General features: G+C 38.9%; 1 protein-coding gene and 1 pseudogene across 1 annotated transcript in view; one reads left to right on the top strand and one right to left on the bottom strand.

Moving 5' to 3' along the window:
- MRPL3 (mitochondrial ribosomal protein L3) overlaps positions 1 to 23,070 on the bottom strand; it is a 56,393-nt gene that overhangs the window by 14,610 nt on the left and 18,713 nt on the right. The window contains exons 5-8 of the mRNA XM_068980050.1: positions 19,699 to 19,798; positions 18,425 to 18,485; positions 2,106 to 2,214; positions 74 to 151 (exon numbers count right to left, since the gene is read on the bottom strand). Coding sequence (XP_068836151.1) covers positions 74 to 151; positions 2,106 to 2,214; positions 18,425 to 18,485; positions 19,699 to 19,798 — 348 coding nt within the window. The remainder of the gene's footprint in view (positions 1 to 73; positions 152 to 2,105; positions 2,215 to 18,424; positions 18,486 to 19,698; positions 19,799 to 23,070) is intronic.
- LOC138091466 (ATP synthase subunit d, mitochondrial pseudogene) lies at positions 12,728 to 13,235 on the top strand (annotated as a pseudogene).

Raw genomic sequence — 23,070 nt, 5'->3', positions numbered from 1 at the left:
TTAAATATGCAAACTGTTGCATTTGCATTTAGGCACTAATTTATTCCTAAAAATAGTCACTCCAGAAACTTACTTTTAGTCCAAATGCTGTCCTATCCACATTCCCCAACTGTCCAGGCATTTTAGTTCCAGGCCAGACTCTGGCAACATCCTAAAGGAGAGAACCCAAATTAGCACTTTTCAAGTAGTGCTTCTCAATTTCCAACAGTACCAATCAAACCAAAATGCAAATGAGAAGTAAGTCATAAAAATATTCCACACCTTCCCATTTTGCTAGGCCCCAGTAAAAAACTAAACATGGATTTAGTCACATTTACCCCTAGAAAATTCCCTTTCTAAATTAGATTAGAACAATAAAAACACAGACCGAGAACATCTTTAGGAGAAAACTTCAGTAACAAGAGAGAGCAGCAAACGAGGTGTTAAGAAGGACATACAAACACATTTCACTATCATTCAAAGAAAAAATGTGGACTGTCTAGCCTGTTTTCACGAATCTTCTGTAGTAACTGACTTGAACTCCATCTATCCACTGCAGCTGGAATGGTCCTACTCTCCCACCCCTGCTTTTAATGTTACTATCTTTCTGCAGAGTGACTGAAGGACAGACTCAGTTATCTCCAAACAGTGAGAAACCTGGCTTCCATTATCAATATATTTATTCATCTGGTCAATCCTACAGTTCACAGAAAATTATCTCAGAATGGCTAATTAACACTACTTCAAAAAACATAATTAGAACTCAATACTTGCACACAGAACATTTTAAATTTAGATTCTGGGTATACAGCCAACAACTGTGTTCACAAGTTACTTGAGTTAGTCCACTCCAGTCCTCCACTTTAGTGAGGGTCTGTTACTCATCTGAAATAGGTTCATTTTCTAATTATATTCCATTATGGATCCCTCCACCCCTGTTTTTATTTTACTTTGAATATATAAAACGTTAACATGGTTCCAAAGTAAAAAGTGTAATAAAAAAGTATATCTTCAGTGTCACTCTTGCCACTACTGAGCTCTTCAACTCTAACTCCTCCTTAGTAGGCAATCAATCTTATTAGTTTCTGGTTTTTCATCCTTCTTTTTGCAAAAGTAAGCAGGTAATGTGTGCATTTGTTATATCCTGGAAATCATGTCATTGTTTCACAATGACCTTGCTGTTTGTTTTTCAGCTGCATAGTATTCCACTAACTCCCAGGTATGGACATTTATGCTTATAAATTACAAATAATGTAACAATGACTAATTTGGTACAAATGCATCTTTATATTTTGGGGAGAATATCTTTCAGGTAAATTCTGAGAAGTAGGATTGCTGTGTCAAAAGCAAAATACATGGGTAGTTTGTTAGATATCACATTTCCCCCCCTAAAGAATACACTCTTTTATATTTCCATCAGCAATGGATGAGAGAACATCCTTGCCAAGAGAGTGGAAAAAATTAAACAGCTTGACAGCACAATCTGCTAGGTGAGAAATTAACTCGAGTGTTTTTAAACTGTATCTCTCTTATAAGAAGTAGAATACATTATCAAGCTTTAGAATTGACCTTGCATCCTCTGATGCTTCAAAGAGTAACATTCCCCCAGGTTCTTTAGGCTATACCTTAGGGAGAGGTGTTCACTAGGCCTGAATTAGCAGTAGAAAACTCCTTCTCTCCTTCCTATGCCCCTATTGTCTATTTCTCATTTCTTTCTCTAGTACTTTCCCCTTTATCATTATATCGTCCTTGACAGCTTTTACCAATGGTCTCGTTTAAGGCAGAAACAAATCTGTTAAGGAACCAGTGAGGCCAGATGGAAGGGCACTCTGATCCCGGATCACTTTAGCGGACTTCAGAGTATAGCATGGGAGGCAGTGATGGGAAAGAAAGTAGGCAGACAGTACTGAGAACATTGGCTGTAAGTACATAGGATATAACCAGATAATTCACGTCTGGCTTTGAAAAGTAAAAAAGGCCAGAACCCATAGAAGCGTGACTTTTACTAAGAGCCATCTGAAATAAGATTCAAATTATGTGACTTGATGCCAAAGACAGACCAAAGCACCATATGCACAAAATCTGAATCTTCACCACTAAAAAGAGGATCACTAACTTATACTTACACCAGTTGAAATAGCTCCAGGCCTCCTGTGGGTTTTTGTTTGACCATGAGTAGCTGGCTGGCCTTTAAATCCCCATCGTTTCATGACACCTTGAAAACCTTTACCAATACTGAGCAAGATAAATCGGTTACAATTTACATAATGAAGAGAGGTAAAATATCCCCAACTGTGTACTTTGATAGTATTTCAGAGTTTAAGCAAAGTTCCTCATCTAAATAGAAAAGGCCATATAAGCAAAATTACAAATGAACATGCCTTTATCCTTCTCCTGATTGCACCATTTCCTGGAGTCTCATTCTATATAAAGATTGTAAGACAACATCAAGTTAAGCAGAAGTTCTATCATTCTAATCCTATGTAACAACACAGTAATAGTGGGACATTTTAGAGGTTCAAGGTACTTGCAAGAGATGCAGCAGGCAACCATTAAGATCCCCACCTCCTATAAAGCAGCTGTACTCCAATAAAAATTCAAAAAGCAAAACAAACAAACAAAATCCCCTACCTCCCAGTATGCATGCCCCCGTATGATCAATCACCTCCCCTTGAGTCTGTGTAGACCAGCAACTCACCTCTAAGCAATAAACTATGGCAGAAGTGATAAACATCACCTCTGACTCTACATTACAAAGAGACTGGCTTCATCTCTGTGCTCTCAGCTCTGAAAGAAGCCAGGTGCCATAACATAAGCTATCCTATTGATAGTCATGCAGCAAAGACCTCTGTAGCCAACAACTGTGGGCCTGATGCTCACCAGTAGCCACATTAATGAGCTTGGTAGGCAATTATCCCCAAGTTGAACTTGGAGATGACTGCAGTTTTGAGTGATGCGTTGGCTGCAGCTTCGTGAGAGACCCTGAGCCAGAGGCACCCAGCTAAGCTGTACTAGGAGTCATGATCACAGAAACAGTGAGGTAATAAATACTTATTGTTTCAGGGTATTGTGTTTTAAAACTCTAGGCAGGAATATACAATAGAACATGAAATAAAATATTAATAATGCCCTAAATGCTCAGCAAGATGAGAAGTTGGATCTTGGTTTCAAAGTCTGAATCAGAAGCCAATGGAGAAATAAAATCAGACATTAACAATTTCTTAAAAGTCTAATATTTCAATTTTTAAACAAAACTATTCTATTTTCAAATTCTGCTAACTAGAGAAACATCATGAAATGTAGACAGAAACTAATACTAAGGTTCAAACAGTATTAAAGTTTGTCTCTGATTGTCAAATATAGGAGGACGATTGGTACAAAGAAATGCCTAGAATGAGTTTTAAGACTATCAGGCATATTTTATAGATCCTTAAGATGAAAACAATTTCTCTATCTTTCATTAGATATTAATATGTCAACATTTTTAAATGTTATGTTCCCTTAATTTAACAAGGCTATCACTAAATAAATAATCATCAGAGAGTAATGGATTGAAGTAAATAAGCCCACCAGACTAAGATGACTTGTTTTAGACAAATCAAGATGTTATCAACATAAAAACAATATGAATATGTATAGGATATAACAGCTGAATATTATCAAATCACAGGTCAAAGCTATTTGTATATGAATAATTTAAATGTAGCTTTTTTTCACATTAATCAACTAACACAGCACTTATGGTGTACGCTGACCAGCATACCTTGCTTTATTGTGCTCCACAAATGCTGTGGATTTTACAGTTTGAAAGGTTTGTGGCAACCTTGTGTGATCAGATGACGGTTTCTTTTTAAGCCAGAAGTATGTTTAAACTGTGGAAAATTCTGAAAGAGATGGGAATACCAGACCACCTAACCTGCCTCATGAGAAATCTGTATGCAGGTCAGGAAGCAACTGGACACGGAACAAAAGACTGGTTCCAAATAGGAAAAGGAGTACGTCAAGGCTGTATATTGTCACCCTGCTTATTTAACTTACATGCAGAGTACATCATGTGAAACGCTGGACTGGAAGAAACACAAGCTGGAATCAAGATTGCCGGGGGAAATAACCTCATATATGCAGATGACACCACCCTTATGCCAGAAAGTGAAGAGGAACTAAAAAGCCTCTTGATGAAAGTGAAAGAGGAGAGTGAAAAAGTTGGCTTAAAGCTCAACATTCAGAAAACAAAGATCATGGCATCCAGTCCCATCACTTCACGGGAAATAGATGGGGAAACAGTGGAAACAGTGTCAGACTTTATTTTTTTGGGCTCCCAAATCACTGCAGATGGTGACTGCAGCCATGAAATTAAAAGACGCTTACTCCTTGGAAGAAAAGTTATGACCAACCTAGATAGCATATTCAAAAGCAGAGACATTACTTTGCCAACTAAGGTCCATCTAGTCCAGGCTATGGTTTTTCCTGTGGTCATGTATGGATGTGAGAGTTGGACTATGAAGAAGGCTGAGCGCCGAAGAATTGATGCGTTTGAACAGTGGTTTTGGAGAAGACTCCTGAAAGTCCCTTGGACTGCAAGGAGATCCAACCAGTCCATTCTGAAGGAGATCAGCCCTGGGATTTCTTTGGAAGGAATGATGCTAAAGCTGAAACTCCAGGACTTTGGCCACCTCATGTGAAGAGTTGACTCACTGGAAAAGACTCTGATGCTGGGAGGGACTGGGGGCAGAAGGAGAAGGGGACGACCGAGGATGAGATGGCTGGATGGCATCACGGACTCGATGGATGTGAGTCTGAGTGAATTCCGGGAGATGGTGATGGACAGAGAGGCCTGGCGTGCTGTGATTCATGGGGTCACAAAGAGTCGGACACGACTGAGCGACTGAACTGAACTGATGTTTAAATTAAGGGACATAAATTGTTTTTTAGACATAATGCTATTGCACACTTAACAGACTATACTACAGTGTAAACATAACTTCTACATGCACTAGGAAATGAAAAATTTGTTTGACTTGCTTTACCACAGTGGTCTGGAACTGAACTGTAACATATCTAAGGCGTGCCTGTACATAATTCTTTTTGGCCTCAAGAACTCAAAATAATGCTTATCCTTGATCAAAGAGGTAAAGTAGAAATTTAATGAATTTCAATATTCACTGAAAAGTCACCATAAACTTTGCAAAATTAGCATCTAGGAAGTAAGTAATAAAATATTTCACTGCAGTTTTGCTTCAGAAACTTAACACTGAATTTTAGAATGTGTTTGAAAAATAAATGCTTTACAATTTAAAAATAGAAAAGTACCTAAAAAGTCATTTGAACTTATGATACTGTTCAGCAAATAAAACTTTAAAGAAAAAAAGGGAAGGGAGTGGCATTGCCAAATCTAAAGTGAGCATGGTTTCAAAATACTAACAGTGGTCCTTCTTGGTAGAAAGTCTGTTGGTACCTTCTGAGTTCTCAAACTGATTCAGCTCCCGCTTACAGAGAGAGCATGCAAGTGTGCACTGGTTAAAAACAAAAACAAAAACAAAAACATTCTGGGTAAATTTCAGAAGATAATTTAGCTCATTTTACCAGCAGATGATTACAAAATCAAAGTGGTATCCTGAAAGTGTTAATTACTGTCAGCTAATTGCAGACTGTTTTTCAATCTAGTTCTAGAACACATCATGTTGTTATACTGCGTACAATGGGAGCCTCTTCAATAAATAACCTTTAAACAAAAGGATAAGACACACACGACGTGACAAATCACTGGCTGAACTGAGACCACAGAGAACAAAAGGCACCTGTTGCTCTGGGGTGGGGGGTGGGGGTGCAGAACAGGTGTCTATTCCTTTGTTTCTCTCAGTTGTCACCCAACTGGAGAACAAAAACAAGACAAAAGCAGGAAATGAAGAAATATACACTTAGTATACCCACGCACAGTTCCAACATAGGATTTTCACAGGTTGCATAAAAACCTTCATCTCACCAAAAGGGATATGAAATACATAATATGCTTTAATCTCACCCACCCCTTTTTTACTGCCATTTTTAGTTAATGATAGCAGAATAAATGAAGTAAAGGAAAATTCAAATCAGCTAGAACACAATGTTAAGGTCCAAATCTAGTGAAACATATGTGAAAATTAGGAAAACATAAAAAGTGTACTTTATTTACAGCATTTATACTTGCTAAAACAAAATTTCAAAAAATCTCAGAGATACGATTTAAATTTAGACTTTACTGTCCTTGTTTCTCAGTGTTTTTCCTCACTGTACTTTAAGTTCATGAAGCACGGGGATTGTGCAGCATCTAAAAGTAGCACCCTATCTTGAGAACTCAGAGTAACCCTGTTACTGGCTTTAACTGTGAAGAAATAATTATTTCCTTGATTTGGTCCTATAGTTTCCAAATGCTATATATAATGGACTTTTTAATAAAAGTTTAAGAAGATTGTATTAAGAAAAGGGGAGGAAGGGCGTGAAGGTCTGACTGTTAAGAACCTTGCAGAAGAGAATGCATAATTTAGTGTTTCTAACTGTATTCCATAAATCTCCAGAGATTACTATGAATTTCATTTTCCTGTCACACTCTGACAAACACTAAATGTCCACCAGCAGATATAAAGATTTAATACACACCCATCAAATATTTCCCTACTTAGTAGGTAACTGCCTTTGATTGCATGGTTCTGGATATACTTATATAGGATAAAGTAAGGTCTATAGGTGAGGAGTACTTTCAAGTCCATCCATTCTGAGTCCTCTGAGGAATTCTGAAGGAATTTTACCAAGTCTTGCCCTGGCCACTGAAGACCCCTGTAAATGTCTGAAGTCAGTTTCTACCCAATGCAGTGTTCTTGTCTAACCCTATTCAATCAGAGATGTAAAACAGCTCCTGAGCACACAGGTAAGTCATCGTGGAATGTTTCAGGTGCTCTGCATTTCATCACACACAAGGTAAAAGCTAACATGAAAGATCTGTTTGGCTGTTACCCTCCATGATGAATTTGTGACAGCGTGACCTGAATAGGAGGTATTCTGTTTCTGTCAAAAAACTATAAAGCTATAAACTATCAATAAAAACTATAAAACTATAAACTATCAATGTCTGGGAATATTTTTATCAACAACTGACTGCTAAGTGTGCACTGCTTACAGCTTTCTGACATTAAATCTAGATCATTCAATAGTTGTTTAAGTTGCTAAGCTGTGTCCAACTCTTTTGTGACCCTATGGACTGTATCCTGCCAGGCTCCTCTGTCTATGGGATTCTCCAGGCAAGGATACTAGAGTGGGTTGCCGTTCCTTCTCCAGGGGATCTTCCTGACACAGGGACTGAACCTGCGTCTCCTGCATTGCAGGCAGATCCTTTACCATCTGAGCCACCAGGAAAGCCCCTCATTCAGTAGGACAAAGAGCCAAATGTGCAGTGATTCTTTTGGGCCCTTTTATAGAAGGGAGCATTTTCTGGCTGTCCTAATTAAACCCAGACACCATGTTTGCTGTCCTAAGTTCAGTCTGCTTTTCTCAAAACAAAAAACTGAAATAATTCTGTAACATCATGAAGAGACAAAACAGTTTTCTGAGTATTATTTATTCATTAATATAGAAAACAGTGAATTATGCCATTTGGGAAACTGAGGAATTATTTTTTGGAAACAGATTTATATACCTGAAAGGAACTTAGAAATATGTACAATCTAAAAAAAATGATACAAATGAACTTATTTAAAAAACAGAAATAGACTCACAGATACAGAACATAAACTTACAGTTACCGAAGGGGAAAAGGGTAGGAGAGGGATAAATTAGGAGTTTGGGATTAGCACATACAAACTACTATATACACAACAGATAATCAACAAAGTCCCACCATATAGTACAGGGAACTATATTTAGTATCCTGTGATAAACCATAAGGAAAAAGAATATGAAAAAGGATGTATATATATAACTCAATCACTTTGCTGTACACCTGAAACTAACATAATATTGTCAATCAACTGTACTTAAAAAAAAACTAAATAAAAAATTAAAAAAAAAAAACCCACATAAAAAAAAAAAAGAAGAAACTTAGAAACCATTTAATCCTAAACCTTTATGTTAAAGATAATGAAATGTATCCAGAGAAGTTAGGCCCCTTGCCCAAGGTTAAATCCCTGGTAAATGAAAGCATCTAGTTATGTTTTCAACCCAGTTCACACTGCCTCCTGATAAACAGAGTAAAGCAAAAATGAAGAAGCATATCAGAGAAGCATGGAGCTATTTCAAGGGCATCCTCATTACACTGTAAATTCTGGATGTGGCAGGTATTACGTATTCTTAAAATTACCAAGAGTGCTTTGTAAAGTTACTACTTGTCTATACAAAACAGTTTAAGAGGCAATAACTTGATATATTAGAAAATATCACAATTGAATTCTAAATAGCTTAATGTAGTTAATTAATTTAAAAAGATATTTCCTGTTGAGGAAAACAGATTTTTCCTTTAAAATTTTGAAACCAAAACAAAACAAAAAAATTGAAATAAATGAAAAAACAGTAATAGTGACAGCAGCCAATACTTTCAAGCATTTACTACATCCCAGATCTTGAACTAAGAGCCTTATGTGCATTATTTCATTCAATCTTAGTATTTTAGAAGAGTTGACTCATTGGAAAAGACTCTGATGCTAGGAGGGATTGGGGGCAGGAGGAGAAGAGGACAACAGAGGATGAGATGGCTGGATGGCATCAATGACTCGATGGATGTGAGTCTGAGTGAACTCCGGGAGTTGGTGATGGATAGGGAGGCCTGGTGTGCTGCGATTCATGGGGTCGCAAAGAGTTGGACACAACTGAGCGACTGAACTGATGATTAGTATCATGTTAAAGATGAGGCTCTTGAAGAAAGTGAAAGAGGTTGAGTGAAAAAGCTGGCTTAAAACTCAACATTCAAAAAACAAAGATCGTGGCATTCAGTCCCATCACTTCATGGCAAACACAATGGGGAAAAAATGGAAACAGTGAGAGACTTTATGTTTTTGGGCTCCAAAATCACTGCGAACGGTGACTGCAGTCATGAAATTAAAAGATGCTTGCTGCTTGGAAGGAAAGCTATGAGCAATCTAGACAACTTATGAAAACAGGAGAGTTATCACTTTGCCAATAAAGGTCCATATAGTTAAAGCTATGGTTTTTCCAGTAGTCATGTATGGATATGGGAGCTGGACCATAAAGAAGGCTGAATGCTGAAGAATTGATGCTTTCTAACTGTGATGTTAGAGAAGACTCTTAAGAGTCCTGTGGACAGCAAGGAGATCAAACCAGTCCATCCTAAAGGAAATCAACCCTGAATATTCATTGGAAGGACTGATGCTGAAGCTCCAGTACTTTGGCCACCTGATGCAAAGAGCCAACTCACTGGAAAGGACCGTGATGCTGGGAAAGATTGAAGGCAGGAGAAGGGGGAGACAGAGGATGAGATGGATGGATGACATCACTGATTCAATGGACATGAGTTTGAGCAAACTCCAGGAGACAATGAAGGACAGGGAAGCCTGGTGTGCTGCAGTCCGTGGGGGTGGCAAAGAGTCGGACATAACTAAGCAACTGAACAACAACAAAGATGAGGTGACAGAGAGGCTAAGAAAGCTGTCTAGTGCCGGGAGCCAGCACGAGGAATCCCGCCCATGGCAAAGGTCATGAGGAAGAAAGCCCAACAAAACGCAAAGGCATGATCTGGCTTCCGGGGTTCCCCCTGAATTTTCCTGAACATCTACCCTCCAAAACCAGAGTCTGCCTGCTTTATTACTGTGCTTTTCACTCTTCTCACATTCTCTGGAAAAAAGTTAATTCAGGGCTTCAGTCTCCTGCATTAGCTCAAACCCCTCTGACGACTCTCTAACTTGCCTGACAGGTTCCCCTGGACTTTTTGCAGCTTGTGAATTGCTTACAGCACCCCCAACCGCAAGAGGCACAAAGCTTAAAGCATCTTAAAGATACAGAGCCTTTTCTAAAGAGCTAAAAATTATATTGGTGACAGGTTTTCACTGTTGACTCAATGACTGCTGCCAGGCCTCCATATTCTTTATCTTTTAGGCACCTGAGGGATATTAATCAATGTAATCAGGATGCAGAAATCGGAATATAGTAGTTTTGATGTTAGCAACCCTAGACTTTTGAGTTAATTACTTTTCTTTGTTATAAATCACTGTACTCCTTTCACTTGTTATAAATTGTTGTATCTTTGCTATGTAAGAATGTAACTTTATTTAGTGCTTTCTGAGAGTGGCACCAGACTTCGGGAAGAACAACATTTTTGACACAAATAAGTCTTCTGGTTGACAAACCCTTACCAAAAAAGGGCTGTACAATGTTAATTGGTCTTCTGGCTGGAAGATGATGCAAATCACCTAAGACTTGTGTATACAACTAAGTATGCAGAGAAAAAGCCTGGTCTCGATAAGAGTCAGGGCTGCTGACACTGCATAATTTTGTATTACCCATTGATCTCTATGTACAATCAAAAAGTATAAAAGGCCTTCTGAACAACAGGGGATAGGCCAGTCTTTGGGCTGGTTTCCCCCGTGCTCCTCTTTACTCTATTTTCAGGCTGAATTCCCATTTGGGGCGTGGAGGCTCGCCATGTCTACTTCCTTGCCCCGGCTTTTAAGTTCCGTGAGAGAGAGAGCCCAAGGCGGGGCACTCTCCGATATTCAAATGGGTGCTGGTGGCCCAACGTAGATGGTGCAAATCTCTTGTCCTGAGATTTTATTGGCTTTCCCCGTAAACCAAGTTATTCAGCCTCTTTTCTCCACTAAATTTTCCTACTATACTATTTCTTCTCAATTTCTTTATATTTCTAAATAAATAAGTTTTTTCCTCACCTATGCTGTTCATCCTTCAAATTCCCTGGATCCACTGGGGCTGGACCCCAGCAGTCTAGGTCACAGTGCTGCTGAGAAGCAGAGCCACACTTTGACCACTCTCCCTAGACCACCTCACTTTGACTGCTGAAAACATTGGTTTTTCACAGAGACTATTTCCCTCTATAGTTTACTCATTTAGAAAATTTTTGACTAGTATGCTTAAAATTTTACTGCTTTGAATAACCAGTAAGTAAAGTAACTTATTAAAATGTGCAGGGCTGAAGGCAGCATGTATCTTGTTTTCCCTCGAGCTTCTGACCGTGTGGAAGCACGCTTCTCTGAACAGTATGCAGGACTGAGCACACAGCTCAAAAGAGTCTCCGCTTTGTTAAGAACCTACCTAGCTTTTTAATCACCTGAAGGCTCTGATGGACAATATTTCTGTACATATTTTGATGTTTTAATGAAAGAACCCAAATTAACTCTTCCCTACTCCTTTCATTTTTACTACCAGTAACAACATTATCAAAGTAAGTACCCTGTCTGTCTCTCCTGGCGGCTGCTTCTCTTTGGGCTTCCCAGGTGGCTCAGTGGTAAAGAATCTCAGTGGTAAAGAATGCAGGAGACACAAGAGATGTGGGTTCAATCCTTGGGTCAGGAAGATCCCCTGGAGAAGGAAATGGCAACCCATTCCAGTATTCTTCCCTGGGAAATCCCATGAACAGAGGAACTTGGTGGGCTACAGTCCACTGGGTCACAAAGAGTCGAGCATAACTGAGCATACATACATATTTTTCCTATTGTGAGCCAAAGGGTAATGAGAATTTAAAGGACACTGATAACTTCAAAAAGAGTAAGATTATGACAGAGATTGCTATTTAAGTAATAAGATTATGCCTGAAAATATATGGGTTGTTTTCATTAGCCCAGACTCACAGACAGATTTTTTAGATGATCTTACATACAGAAAGAAAAAAATCTTTTAAGTAACTGAATGAACTGTTTTCTGATTTCAATCTGAGATTTGAGAAATTACTTCAGGCATGCCACTGTCATGAATTCAAAGTTCAGTAAGACACCTGGCAGGAAAGTGTCCCATGCCCACCAGTATGGGCTCATCACCATCACCAGTGTCTTCCAAGTTCTTTAAGAGAGACCTAACATTTTTCTCCTAAACAATGCAGAATGTGTATTTGCAGTTTTCTTTTTATCTTACTTTCATTCTTTCCTGAGTTTTCTCCTTTAAAACAAAAAAAGAAAAAAGAAAAACTCAAAAGTTAAAATAAGCACTGCTAGAATTCAACAGAAAACAATGGACTAAACATCGTATGTTAAGGGTAGAATCAACAGTCATACTTTATCTTAGTGACTCTTTCTATATTATGTAGAGATGTTTCCTCCTCAAAATTGAGAGAGAAAGAAAGGGAAAAACGTTGAACCTCCGAACCCATCATCTGTTAGAAATTACAGTGGAATATAATTGCCATTATAGAACAAGAGTATAGTCTTTAAAAGGGTCCTAGAGGCAGTCGTGGTGGTGTGGGGAATGCATCATTATATATGCTAGACTTTAATTAGAATAAATTACATAAAATTGATACATTTCAAAGACTGAGACTTATTGTCTATTTATAGAATAATGAAAACTGAAAAATTATTCTGATAGAAAAGTTTTATATATTAGATGTTAAGGATCTTTCGCACATAATATAAATAGAATTTGTATGCTCAGACTCTTTAGATAAAAAACTATTTCTGGTTTAAAAATACAGCACAGGTAAATACAATTTTGTTTTCAATGTAAGCAGATTTTCCAATGTAATCATTAAAAGAGGAACATTTTATAAATGTAGGGAAGCCTGCTGTGGACTGTGGGCCCCGGGTCAATAAAGGTCCTCGAGATGGTGGGATGGAAACTTGCTCTAAAAGCCACTGACTGGGTAGCTTTCACGGAGATTATCTCCCAAAGGCCACTGTTAATTCCTTGAAATTCTGGAATGAGACCCTCACCTCCAGGTTGGCTAACCTGCCTGAGAAACCACCTGCCATTGACTGGGCTTACAAGGCCAATGTGGCAAAGGCTGGCTTGAAAGATGACTTTGAGAAGGAGTTAATGCCCTGAAGGTTCCGATGCCAGAGGTAGACACTGCCCAGGTAGACACTGAAGAAAAAGATGTGAAAAGCTGTGCTGAGTTTCTGTCTCTCTCAAAGACCAGAATTGAGGAATATGAGAAAGAGCTGGAGAAGAAGAGGAACATAATAACATTTGATCAGATGACCACTGAGGACTTGAATGAAGTTTTCCCAGAAACCATATTAGACAAGAAAAAGTACTCCTACTAGCCTCACAAGCCAATTGAGAATTTATTAACTTCAGTCTGGGAGAAGGCTCTGGCCCCTGAATTATAAACTCTGGACATTAAAGATAATTACATAGTGAAAAGACAATTTAAGGAAGTCTTCAAGAAGAGGCTCCCAGCCATAAAAAGGAACACATTTGAGTCAGTTCTAATGAGGCAGATGAACCTAGAGCCTATTATGCACAATGAAGTAAGTCAGAAAGAGAAAAATATCATATATTAATGCATATATACGGAACGTAGAAAGATGGTACTGATGAACCTATTTACAGAACAGCAATGGAGATGCAGACATAGGGAACAGACTTGGGGACACAGTGGGCGAAGGAAAGGGTGGGACAAATGGAGACAATAGTGTGAAAACACATACATTTACCATACGTAAAACAGAGAGCCAGTGGGAATTTGCTGCATGGCCCAGGGAACTTGAGCCAGGGCTTTGTGACAACCTACAGGGGTGGGACAGAGGTTCAAGAGGGAAGGGACGTATGTATACCTATGGCTGATTCACGCTGATGCATGGCAGAAACCAAAGCAGTACTGTAAAGCAATTATCCTCCAATTAAAAATAAATAAAATGTTTTACAAATGTAAAAAGAAAGGGGGTTGCTAGTGTTGGTTACTGGTCACTTAAAAGAAAATGTCTGTAGACAATTTCATTCTTCAAGTAGATAGATTCTATTAACACTATATTTTCTTAAATTAGTATTTTTCCATTTTAAAATTTTCTTATTTCTAACATATATTTAATCCAGTAATTAAAACTAAAAGTATATGGTAAAAAATTTGAAATACTCAAAATATAAGTGTAGACTTAACAATCAAATAGAATTATTACAACAGGAAAAAAATAAATTTCAATTAGAAACAAGTCTCAAGTTGATCTCTAATGGAAAGATGATGAAGCCAGTTACTAAGGAGACCAGTTTTCAGTTTCATGCTAACTAAAATGTGGGTAATACACAGGCTTACTTTTACTGTAATGTTATTTGAAATCAGATTGATTAGACTTGCATACTTTAAAACAGATGTCCATATGTTATCATTTGAGTTCAGTTCATCACAGTTGCTCAGTTGTGTCTGACCCCATGGACTGCAGCACACTAGGCTTCCCTGTCCATCACCAACCCCTGGAGCTTGCTCAAATACATGTCCGTAGAGTTGGTGATACCATCCAACCATCTCATTCTCTGTCATCCCCATCTCCTGCCTTCAATCTTTTCAGTGGGTCAGCTCTTCACATCAGGTGGCCAAAGTATTGGAACTTCAGCTTTAGCATCAGTCTTTCCAATGAATATTCAGGACTAATTTCCTTTAGGACGGACTGGTTGGATCTCCTTGCAGTCCAAGGGACTCTCAAGAATCTTCTCCAACACCACATTTCAAAAGCATCAATTTTTGGTGCTCAGCTTTCCTTATGATCCAACTCTCACATCCATACATGACTACTGGAAAAACCACAGCTTTGACTACATGGACCTTTGTTGGCAAAGTAATGTCTCTGCTTTTTAATATGTTGTCTAGGTTGGTCACAGCTTTTCTTCCAATGAGCAAGCATCTTATAATTTCACGGCTGCAGTCAGCATCTGCACTGATTTTGGAGCACAAAAAAATAAAGTCAGCCACTATTTCCATTGTTTCCCCATCTAATCACCATGGAGTGATGGTCTGTTCTTTGTTTTTTGAATGCTGAGTTTTAAGCCAACTTTTTCACTCTCCTCTTTCACTTTTATCAAGAGGCTCTTTAGTTCTTCACTTTCTGCCATGAGGGTGGTGTCATCTGCATATCTGAGGTTATTGATATTTCTCCTGGCAATCTTGATTCCAGCTTGTGCTTCATCCAGCTCAGCATTTCACATCATCTACTCTGCATATAAGTTAAATAAGCAGGGTGACAATATTCAGCCTTGACATATTGCTTTCCCAACTTGGAACCAGTCTATTGTTCCATGTCTGGTTCTAACTGTTGCTTTTTGACCTGCATACAGATTTCGCAGGACTAATTTGAGTAGAGCTGAGAAAAGGCAGGCACTCGGACTCTGTGCTGGGTAAAGGAGCACAGAAAAGCAAGTTCACTGTTGAGCTCCTGACTGTTTTTCAGTCCAGTGGTTCTCAGTGTGGTCCCTGGACTAGCAGCATCCACACAACCTGGGAACTCGTTGGAAATGCAAATTCTCAGGTACCTCCCCAGATCTAATGAATCTGAAGTAGATAGAAGATTGTTTAACAAGCCTTCTTAGAGATGCTGAAGCCCACTCAAGTGTGGGAACTGATGCTCCAGGCTATGAACCCTTGTCCCTCATCTGACCTAACTATGTCAGTGCAACACTTTTTCTCCAGTGTGTACATCTATAATATCAGTAATAATCAAGATGATGGAATCCAGAAGTTTGTACATCTATAATATCATTAATAATCAAGATGATGGAATCCAGAAGTTTCAAAATTTTAAAACAGGGGTTGCAAAAGGAGGACAAAGTACAAAAAAGGAGGACAAAGTCGACTGCCACAACTTGGAGCCTATGTCTAAAAGATAATGGTTCCATTTATAGTCAACCAAGAAAAAACATTCTTACTGGCAGTAAAGGACTAAAACTCCAAGGTGGGGGTACTGTTCAAAAAGTGAGAAGCATCATGGAGAGGAAACAGAAGAATTTAAAGAGGAGAAAGAAAAGCAGGCAGATTCATGTGTGCGTGCATGTACACAGGTACACACACATATGGGGAACGTCAATGGCAGTGACAGCTGCCACCAAGACTGTGTGTAGCTTAGATGCAAGCCAGCTCGGGAGAGATCCAAAATGTCTCCACATGAGGAGGACAGAGTTCTGTAAATCTGAAAGCACTTACAAGCACCCTGAGGCCCTAATAACACGCCAGCTATGAAAACTATAGTTATCAGCAACATTTAGCAAAAGATCAGTCTGTTTCATTTTGATCTCAGGTAATACCCCCAAAAGGTACGTACACTAGAGTACTGTGCACACATTATACAGTCAAACAGAAGGTGGTACAGCAGCCACACAACAAATGTAGGTCCCCCTTCTCCACAGGTGCGTGTCAACTAATCTAAAGCCTAAGGCTAGTTCCTCTCTCAGTTCTCATCAGCTGTTTAGTCCTGAGGCTGAAATGCACATGGCTTACACGCTCTTGTCGTCTAGATATATGCTCTTAAAACACAAAACCAACACACTCTCACAAAAGGCTGAAGTTTTAAAAACAGCTTCTAAGAAGTTAAGGAATGGGGGGAGGGGAGGGAGGCTCAAGAGGGAAGTAGTATATGTATAACTTTGGCTGATTTGCATTGCTGTATGGCAGAAACCAACACAACATGGTAAAGCAATTTTCCTTCAATTAAAAAATTAAAAAAAAAAAAAGAAGTCAAAGAAACCCAACAACAGCATATGAAATAACAGCATCTACTGAACAAAGACACTAAAAAGGCTAGGCTCCAATCCAAGCTAGTCACAAACACTGCCACAAGGCATCTGTTAACAAAGGAAACTGATTTTGTGGGGCTTCTTGAATATCTCATTTACCCTACAAAATATGTAGTGGAAAGCACACATTATTAACTATATAAGTTAACAAATTACTGTGAAGTATTTTATTATGTGTAATAATTTAGGAATTTAAAAAGTAAAACCATCTGATTCATAACATGTCTCCCTATCTACCCAAACCAAAGTTTTATAGCTCCAATATTTTGACTTCTTCACAAGAGCATGCAGGACAAACGTTACCATGAGACCAGTAATTTCAGAGGCCCCAGCAAGTAGGAATGAGTTCACATCAATCAGGAAGAAGGGAGAAGAGGAGGATGGTTCAGAGTCTCTTTAAAGCCTTACTCTCCTCTCCAGGCCAACCCTCCTCCATTTCTAAATAGCTAATCAAAACCTAAGGTCCCTAGGACCTGTGTGCCATGGCCCATATTAGAAAGTAGGCAGTAATAATGAGGAAGCGAAGAAGTATCTGACTGCATTTAGGAAACTGACACTAGATTTATCTGGTTTCCGTGGATACAAGCAGCAGCTCTGGCTCAGTCACTGTGATCTAAGGTTATCCCAGAGCACCTCTAGGCTATTTTCATTTTCAAACGGTTCTCAGTCAGAATATTCCTGGAATATAGGCTGCATACCTTGTCAAATGACAAAAGGAAATCTGAGACACATAAAGCAGTGAAACTGTCCTCAATGTTAATAGAACAAGAAATAAGAGTGAATGAGAACTTGGGAATTCCCTGGCAGTCCAGTGGTTAGGACTAGGCGCTTTCACTACCACAGATTGGGGGTTCAATCCCTATAGGGGAACTTAAGATCTCACAAGCCAAGCCAAACAAAAGAATGGACAGGAGCTGATATCTGGAGTTAAGCTTAGCCAAGATCATATGGATTATAAGAAATGATACTGAAAAAGGCTTGGTGGCTTTATTCCATAGTGAGATAACATTAACTGATTTTTAAAAATGTTTAACTGGAGGATAACTGCTTTACATGTTGTGTTGGTTTCTGTCACACAATGTGAATTAGCCGAAGTATACATATAACCCACTTCCACTTGAGCCTCCCCTGCCCTTCCCATTCCACTCCTCTAGTTTGTCACAACTGATTTTAAAAAAACTACTTCTACAAGTTCTAAAGTTTCCTGCAGATTATCTAGCCAGTGCTGAACTTAAAGTATGATTCAAAGTCAGCATTTCTGTTAGTGACAATTAAGTGTTCATTTCTACCAAATCTGAACTCTTCTTTACATATGACAAAATATTTTGTCCCTTCTAGTGCCAAGAGATGATGTCATGCTACTGAAGAGGCCTAGGGTGTGATTCTGTTTTCTTCTTCCAGTTTCTGACAGGATTTTAACACAGCTCCAAAAATGCTCTACAGTAGAAGATGTTTGTAATTTAACTGCTTCCTGTATCTTTTACCAACATAATATACGTAGCCTTTTGTCTTCAAACAGATGTGGGCCCAGCCCACAAGGAACCTGAGTAATGTAACCTTTCTCTTAGTCCCATCTCAAGAAGCACACATCTCAATTGTAAACTCTTCATGCACAACTAATTCAGTGCAATTTAAAAACTGGTACCATCAGTTACATTAAAGATTAGAATAATGAATGAGAATAATGATTACCTATCTTTTATTCACTGACTTTGAAAGACTGCACTTCTTTCACTCACTCTGCTGTTTTTTAATATACAAGGAAAACAAAAGGAAAAAATCTGTTATGTGGACCTACGTTTTGGCTGTGACATCCACATATTGTCCTGGGCGAAAGTGAGCAGCATAAAGAGGAGTGCCTTTATGAAAAGAAAACAAAAAATCAATATGAAATTTGTCAGCTCAGAAACAACTTCATTAAACTAACTAGATAGGAAGCTTTCTAGCTATCAGATTTCAAAATGTCAGGATAGTCTCTTCTGCAATTTTAATGATTAGAAACATCAACAATAAAATAGCTCAATAAATGCATTTTAATGGACAGTATGGAGGCTGAAGTACGAGGCACATGGTGCTAGGGTGGTCAGCGGCCCACAGCCACTGACGTGCTTGTGCCTTCACAGGCCACCATGATACGGGGTGAAAAAGGCAAGTCCTGCGACAACATTGTTCCTGCTGTAAATACATGAGATCTTTGTTTTTTTCTTGTGAATAACAATATATTAAGATATATTTCCCATTTCTAATAAGAAAAATAAAAATAAGAGAATGACTCAAAAAACGTAGGATATCGAGGCTTTTCTTTTTTCCCTATTCCATTTACTTTACTTCAAAGATGAAAAATTTGCTCTTAAAAAAAATACCTTCAATTCTAGCTTTTATCAAGGTTGACTCTATTACCCCAATTAACAAGGCCTACTGAAATTGTATTCTACCTCAAGAAATTCAGTTCAGGTATTAAAATATCAAATCTTAAAACATCCTTCTACAGTCCACTTCTAGAACTCAAGTTCAAGACATTAGGAAGCTTTTCTAAAGTTTAAAGACATCAAAATGCCATTAACTATGTGAACCAATATAATCATATTGCCAAGTCTGACTTTTTGATATTCCATGGAGTAGGTAAAATACTTTGGAATTTTAAAGTAAGAATCTTTACATTGAGGTGCCATGGTAAGTCACTTTTCTCTTTCTGGCTATATTTTCTTATTCTATCACAGTGAGAATCTATTCCTCACTTAATAAAATACCAGCCTACAAACAGTGAACTTCACATTTTAAAAGTTCACTTACTTATTTGGAGAGGCTTTTCCAAATGTGAACACTCTGTACATTAAAAACAAAAGCGTTCCTCCTTCTTTCATGGAAAACAAAGAGTTCTCTACAGTTCCTTCCACTTAAAAAAGAAAAAGACCTGTTTGTCCCTAGTGATTAAATCAGACACGGCTTTATATTTAAAAACAAATGTTTGGGACTTGGCATTGTGAAATCAGCTTTATTGAAAGGGCTGACATTAAACAAATCACATATTTGGGTATTTTTACCTCCCTCCTCTCCCCGATCTCAGATTACCTGGCTTAATAACAGCATTATCTGTTACGTTAAACATTTTAACTTTCTGCTTTGGTGGCAATCCAAGTTCTTGGTAAAATTCCAATATAGATGTAGATTTCTAGAGGAAAAGCAGCATATATAAACAACACATTAAATATGTGGAGTTTAATGCATAGGAAACCTAATAAAAAGGTGGAATTTAATGCATAGAAATCTAAATTAAGTTACTAACAGCCCAGAAAACAAATCAGAGTGCATTCTGCTTGCCTAATGAACACAGTACCCCATTCCCCTTATTTAAGGGAGGTGAGAGTTTCATCCATCACACTCTTCCCTTCTCCTCCCCGCTTTGAGCTGATAATGTTGCTTCTCACTTCACTGAAAAAATAAAACTGAGAGACCTTCCCCAAGCTTTTTTCACCAAGCTGATCAAACTGCCTGCACCAGCCTTACACACTGTCATCCTCCCACCCCTCTCCAGGTGCCAAGAGGCACAGAGGGAGCTCTCAGAGAACACCAGTGCGAGGGCCTCAGCTTGGACCCTGTAACTTCACTGGTCTAGGGGGCAACCAGGCAGCAGTGTGTTTTCAGCATTCCATATGTTTCTGATCTGAATCTGGGGCTGGGAACCACAATGACAGATGAACTGTCGATGCTCTCATTAAAGCCAAATCCTCCACTGCCCTCTCACTAGTTCAGTGGCTTTACTCCTGAAATCGTCCCCACCATCTCTTGAATCAATAATTTCCCCCTTTCCACTGGAAATTTCCTATCAGCATACAAAGAATCACAATAACTCATGTTAAAACAAAAGCTTTTCTTCAGCCACAAACACTACTCCCTTTCTCAAACCCACTTTCACCAGGGGCTTCTAGCCCCTGTGAAACATACTGGTTAAAATCACCAAACACATTGGTGCTGCTGCTAAGTCGCTTCAGTCGTGTCGGACTCTGTGCAACCCCATAGACAGCAGCCCACCAGGCTCCATCCCTGGGATTCTCCAGGCAAAAACACTGGAGTGGGTTGCCATTTCCTTCTCCAATGCATGAAAGTGAAAAGTGAAAGTGAAGTCGCTCAGTCATGCCCGACTCTTAGCGACCTCATGGACTGCAGCCTACCAGGCTCCTCCACCCATGGGATTTTCCAGGCAAGTGCATGAGCAAAAATGGGCACAGGCGGTCACTCTCTCCTTGGAAGGCCTCCACTTGACTTCTAGCTACCACCCTCTGGTTTTTGCACAAGTTAATGACCCACTTCTCCAATATCCATCCCAATTCTACTCTGAACTACAGATTCTTCTGCCTTACTGCCAAGTCAAGATTCACTTTGATATCATAGAACAGCTCAAGTTCAACACGTCTTAAATTTGAACTCAGCATGCCTCTTACTCTATGAGGTCTGCTCGCCTCTTCTTCTGAGTCTCAGCTGCAGCTCTGTACTTATGTTTAGACCAAAAATCCTGTTCAGTTCAGTTCAGTTCAGTTCGCTCAGTCGCATCCGACTCTTTGTGACCCCATGAATCGCAGCACGCCAGGCCTCCCTATCCATCACCAACTCCCGGAGTTCACTCAAACTCACATCCATCTAGTCAGTGATGCCATCCAGCCATCTCATCCTCGGTCATCTCCTTCTCCTCCTGCCCCCAATCCCTCCCAGCATCAAAGTCTTATCCAATGAGTCAACTCTTCGCATGAGGTGGCCAAAGTACTGGAGTAAAAATCCTGTGGTCACTTACAACTCCTCTCTTTTGCACATCTCGTGTCCCTCCAACAGCCATTCCTGGAGCCTCTATTTAAACACATAGGCCACATCAGCCACTTTTCACCCCGATCCCAGCCAACTGTATACTGTCTGGATTATTTCAGTAGCCTCCTATTAGTTCTTCAGCTTCCATAATCCTGACTGACTCCCTGGTCTATTTTCCATATACAGGCTGGCATGATCCTTCTAAACTCAAGCTACATTAGTCTCCACAAAGGTGTGCATCTTATGCAGAATCAAGTCCTAAGTCCTCACCATGGTTTACAAGGTTCTAACACCACCTACTCTCCCAACTTTCCCTGCCTCAGGGACAATGTGCTCCTTACCAGTCTAAGAACTCACCTAACAACAACTTCAGGTCCTCCACACCTACTGGCCCTCTGCCTAGAAGGCCATTCGGCCAGATTTGTTTCCCCTTTCCCTTTTTCTCTTCAAAGTCTTAAGCCGCCTATCCTATTTACAGCTGTGGACAATGTCTGCCTCACTATTTTTAAAAAGGGCAAGAAGGAAACATTTCCTATGCTCTTCCAGGATTTCAGTCTTCTCCCCCAGTAGGTTATGGATTTTATATGAATTCTGTATGTTATGCAAATTTAACATGTCTATTCTTTTTAAGTTTGTACCACTTCTATCCACTGTAGACAGGAGATTTACTTTACTTAAATTTAGGAGTATGCTTTTGTTAAGGAAAATTTCAAACATATGCATGAATGCTGACATTCTGAGTCAATAATTATCAAAATTTGACCCATGTGTTTCTATTTCTGACATACCATACTGTGTAAATTTAAGGTGTACAGAATACTGATTTGACTTACATACATCACAGAATGATTATCAGAATAAGTTTAGTGAACATTCATCATCTCATGTTGATAAAAAATTAAAGGAAAACAACTTTTTTCTTTTTGACAAAAACTCTTAGAAGCTTAGCCTTCACATGTAATGCACAGTAGTGTTAATTACATTTATCATATTGTACATTTTAACCCTGGTATTTATTTACCTTATAACTGAAAGCTTGTACCTTTTGACTGACTTCATCCAATTCCCCTTCCCCCTATCACCTGCCTCTGGTAGGCACAAATCTGAAAACTTTTTCTATGAATTTGTTTAAGTATAATTGACCTATAACACTGTTAGTTCCTGGTATAAAACAAAGTGATACAATATTCCTATACATTACATAAGATACAATATGATAAGCCTAGTTACCATCTGTCACATACAAAGATATTACATAATTACTGACTGTCTTCCCCACACTGTACGTTTCATACCCATGACTCACTTACTTTGCAACTGGAGTCTGTACCTCTTAACCTACCTCACTTATGTCTCCTCACGCCTCTGCCAGATTTTGGTATGATATGCTCCCCCATTTTATTCAGGTCTCCACCCAGATATCAACCTACCTTTCCTAATTATTCTACCTAAAATAGATAGCACCATTTTCTGTCTCTTGCAATGCCCTGAGTTCACTATATTAATCTTCAAAGCACTTCCATCTGTCATAATATAATATTATTTGAGTTATTTTCTGTACAAGAGCTTCTGACTCACACCCAACTGCACCAAAATGTACGCTTCCAGAGAGCAGACACGTTAATGGCACTTTAATGGCTGTTC

Source organism: Capricornis sumatraensis, chromosome 1, assembly GCF_032405125.1.
Source record: "Capricornis sumatraensis isolate serow.1 chromosome 1, serow.2, whole genome shotgun sequence".
Lineage (NCBI taxonomy): Eukaryota > Metazoa > Chordata > Mammalia > Artiodactyla > Bovidae > Capricornis > Capricornis sumatraensis.
Note: the sequence above shows the minus strand (reverse complement) of the source record. Positions and strands in the feature narration are given on the sequence as shown.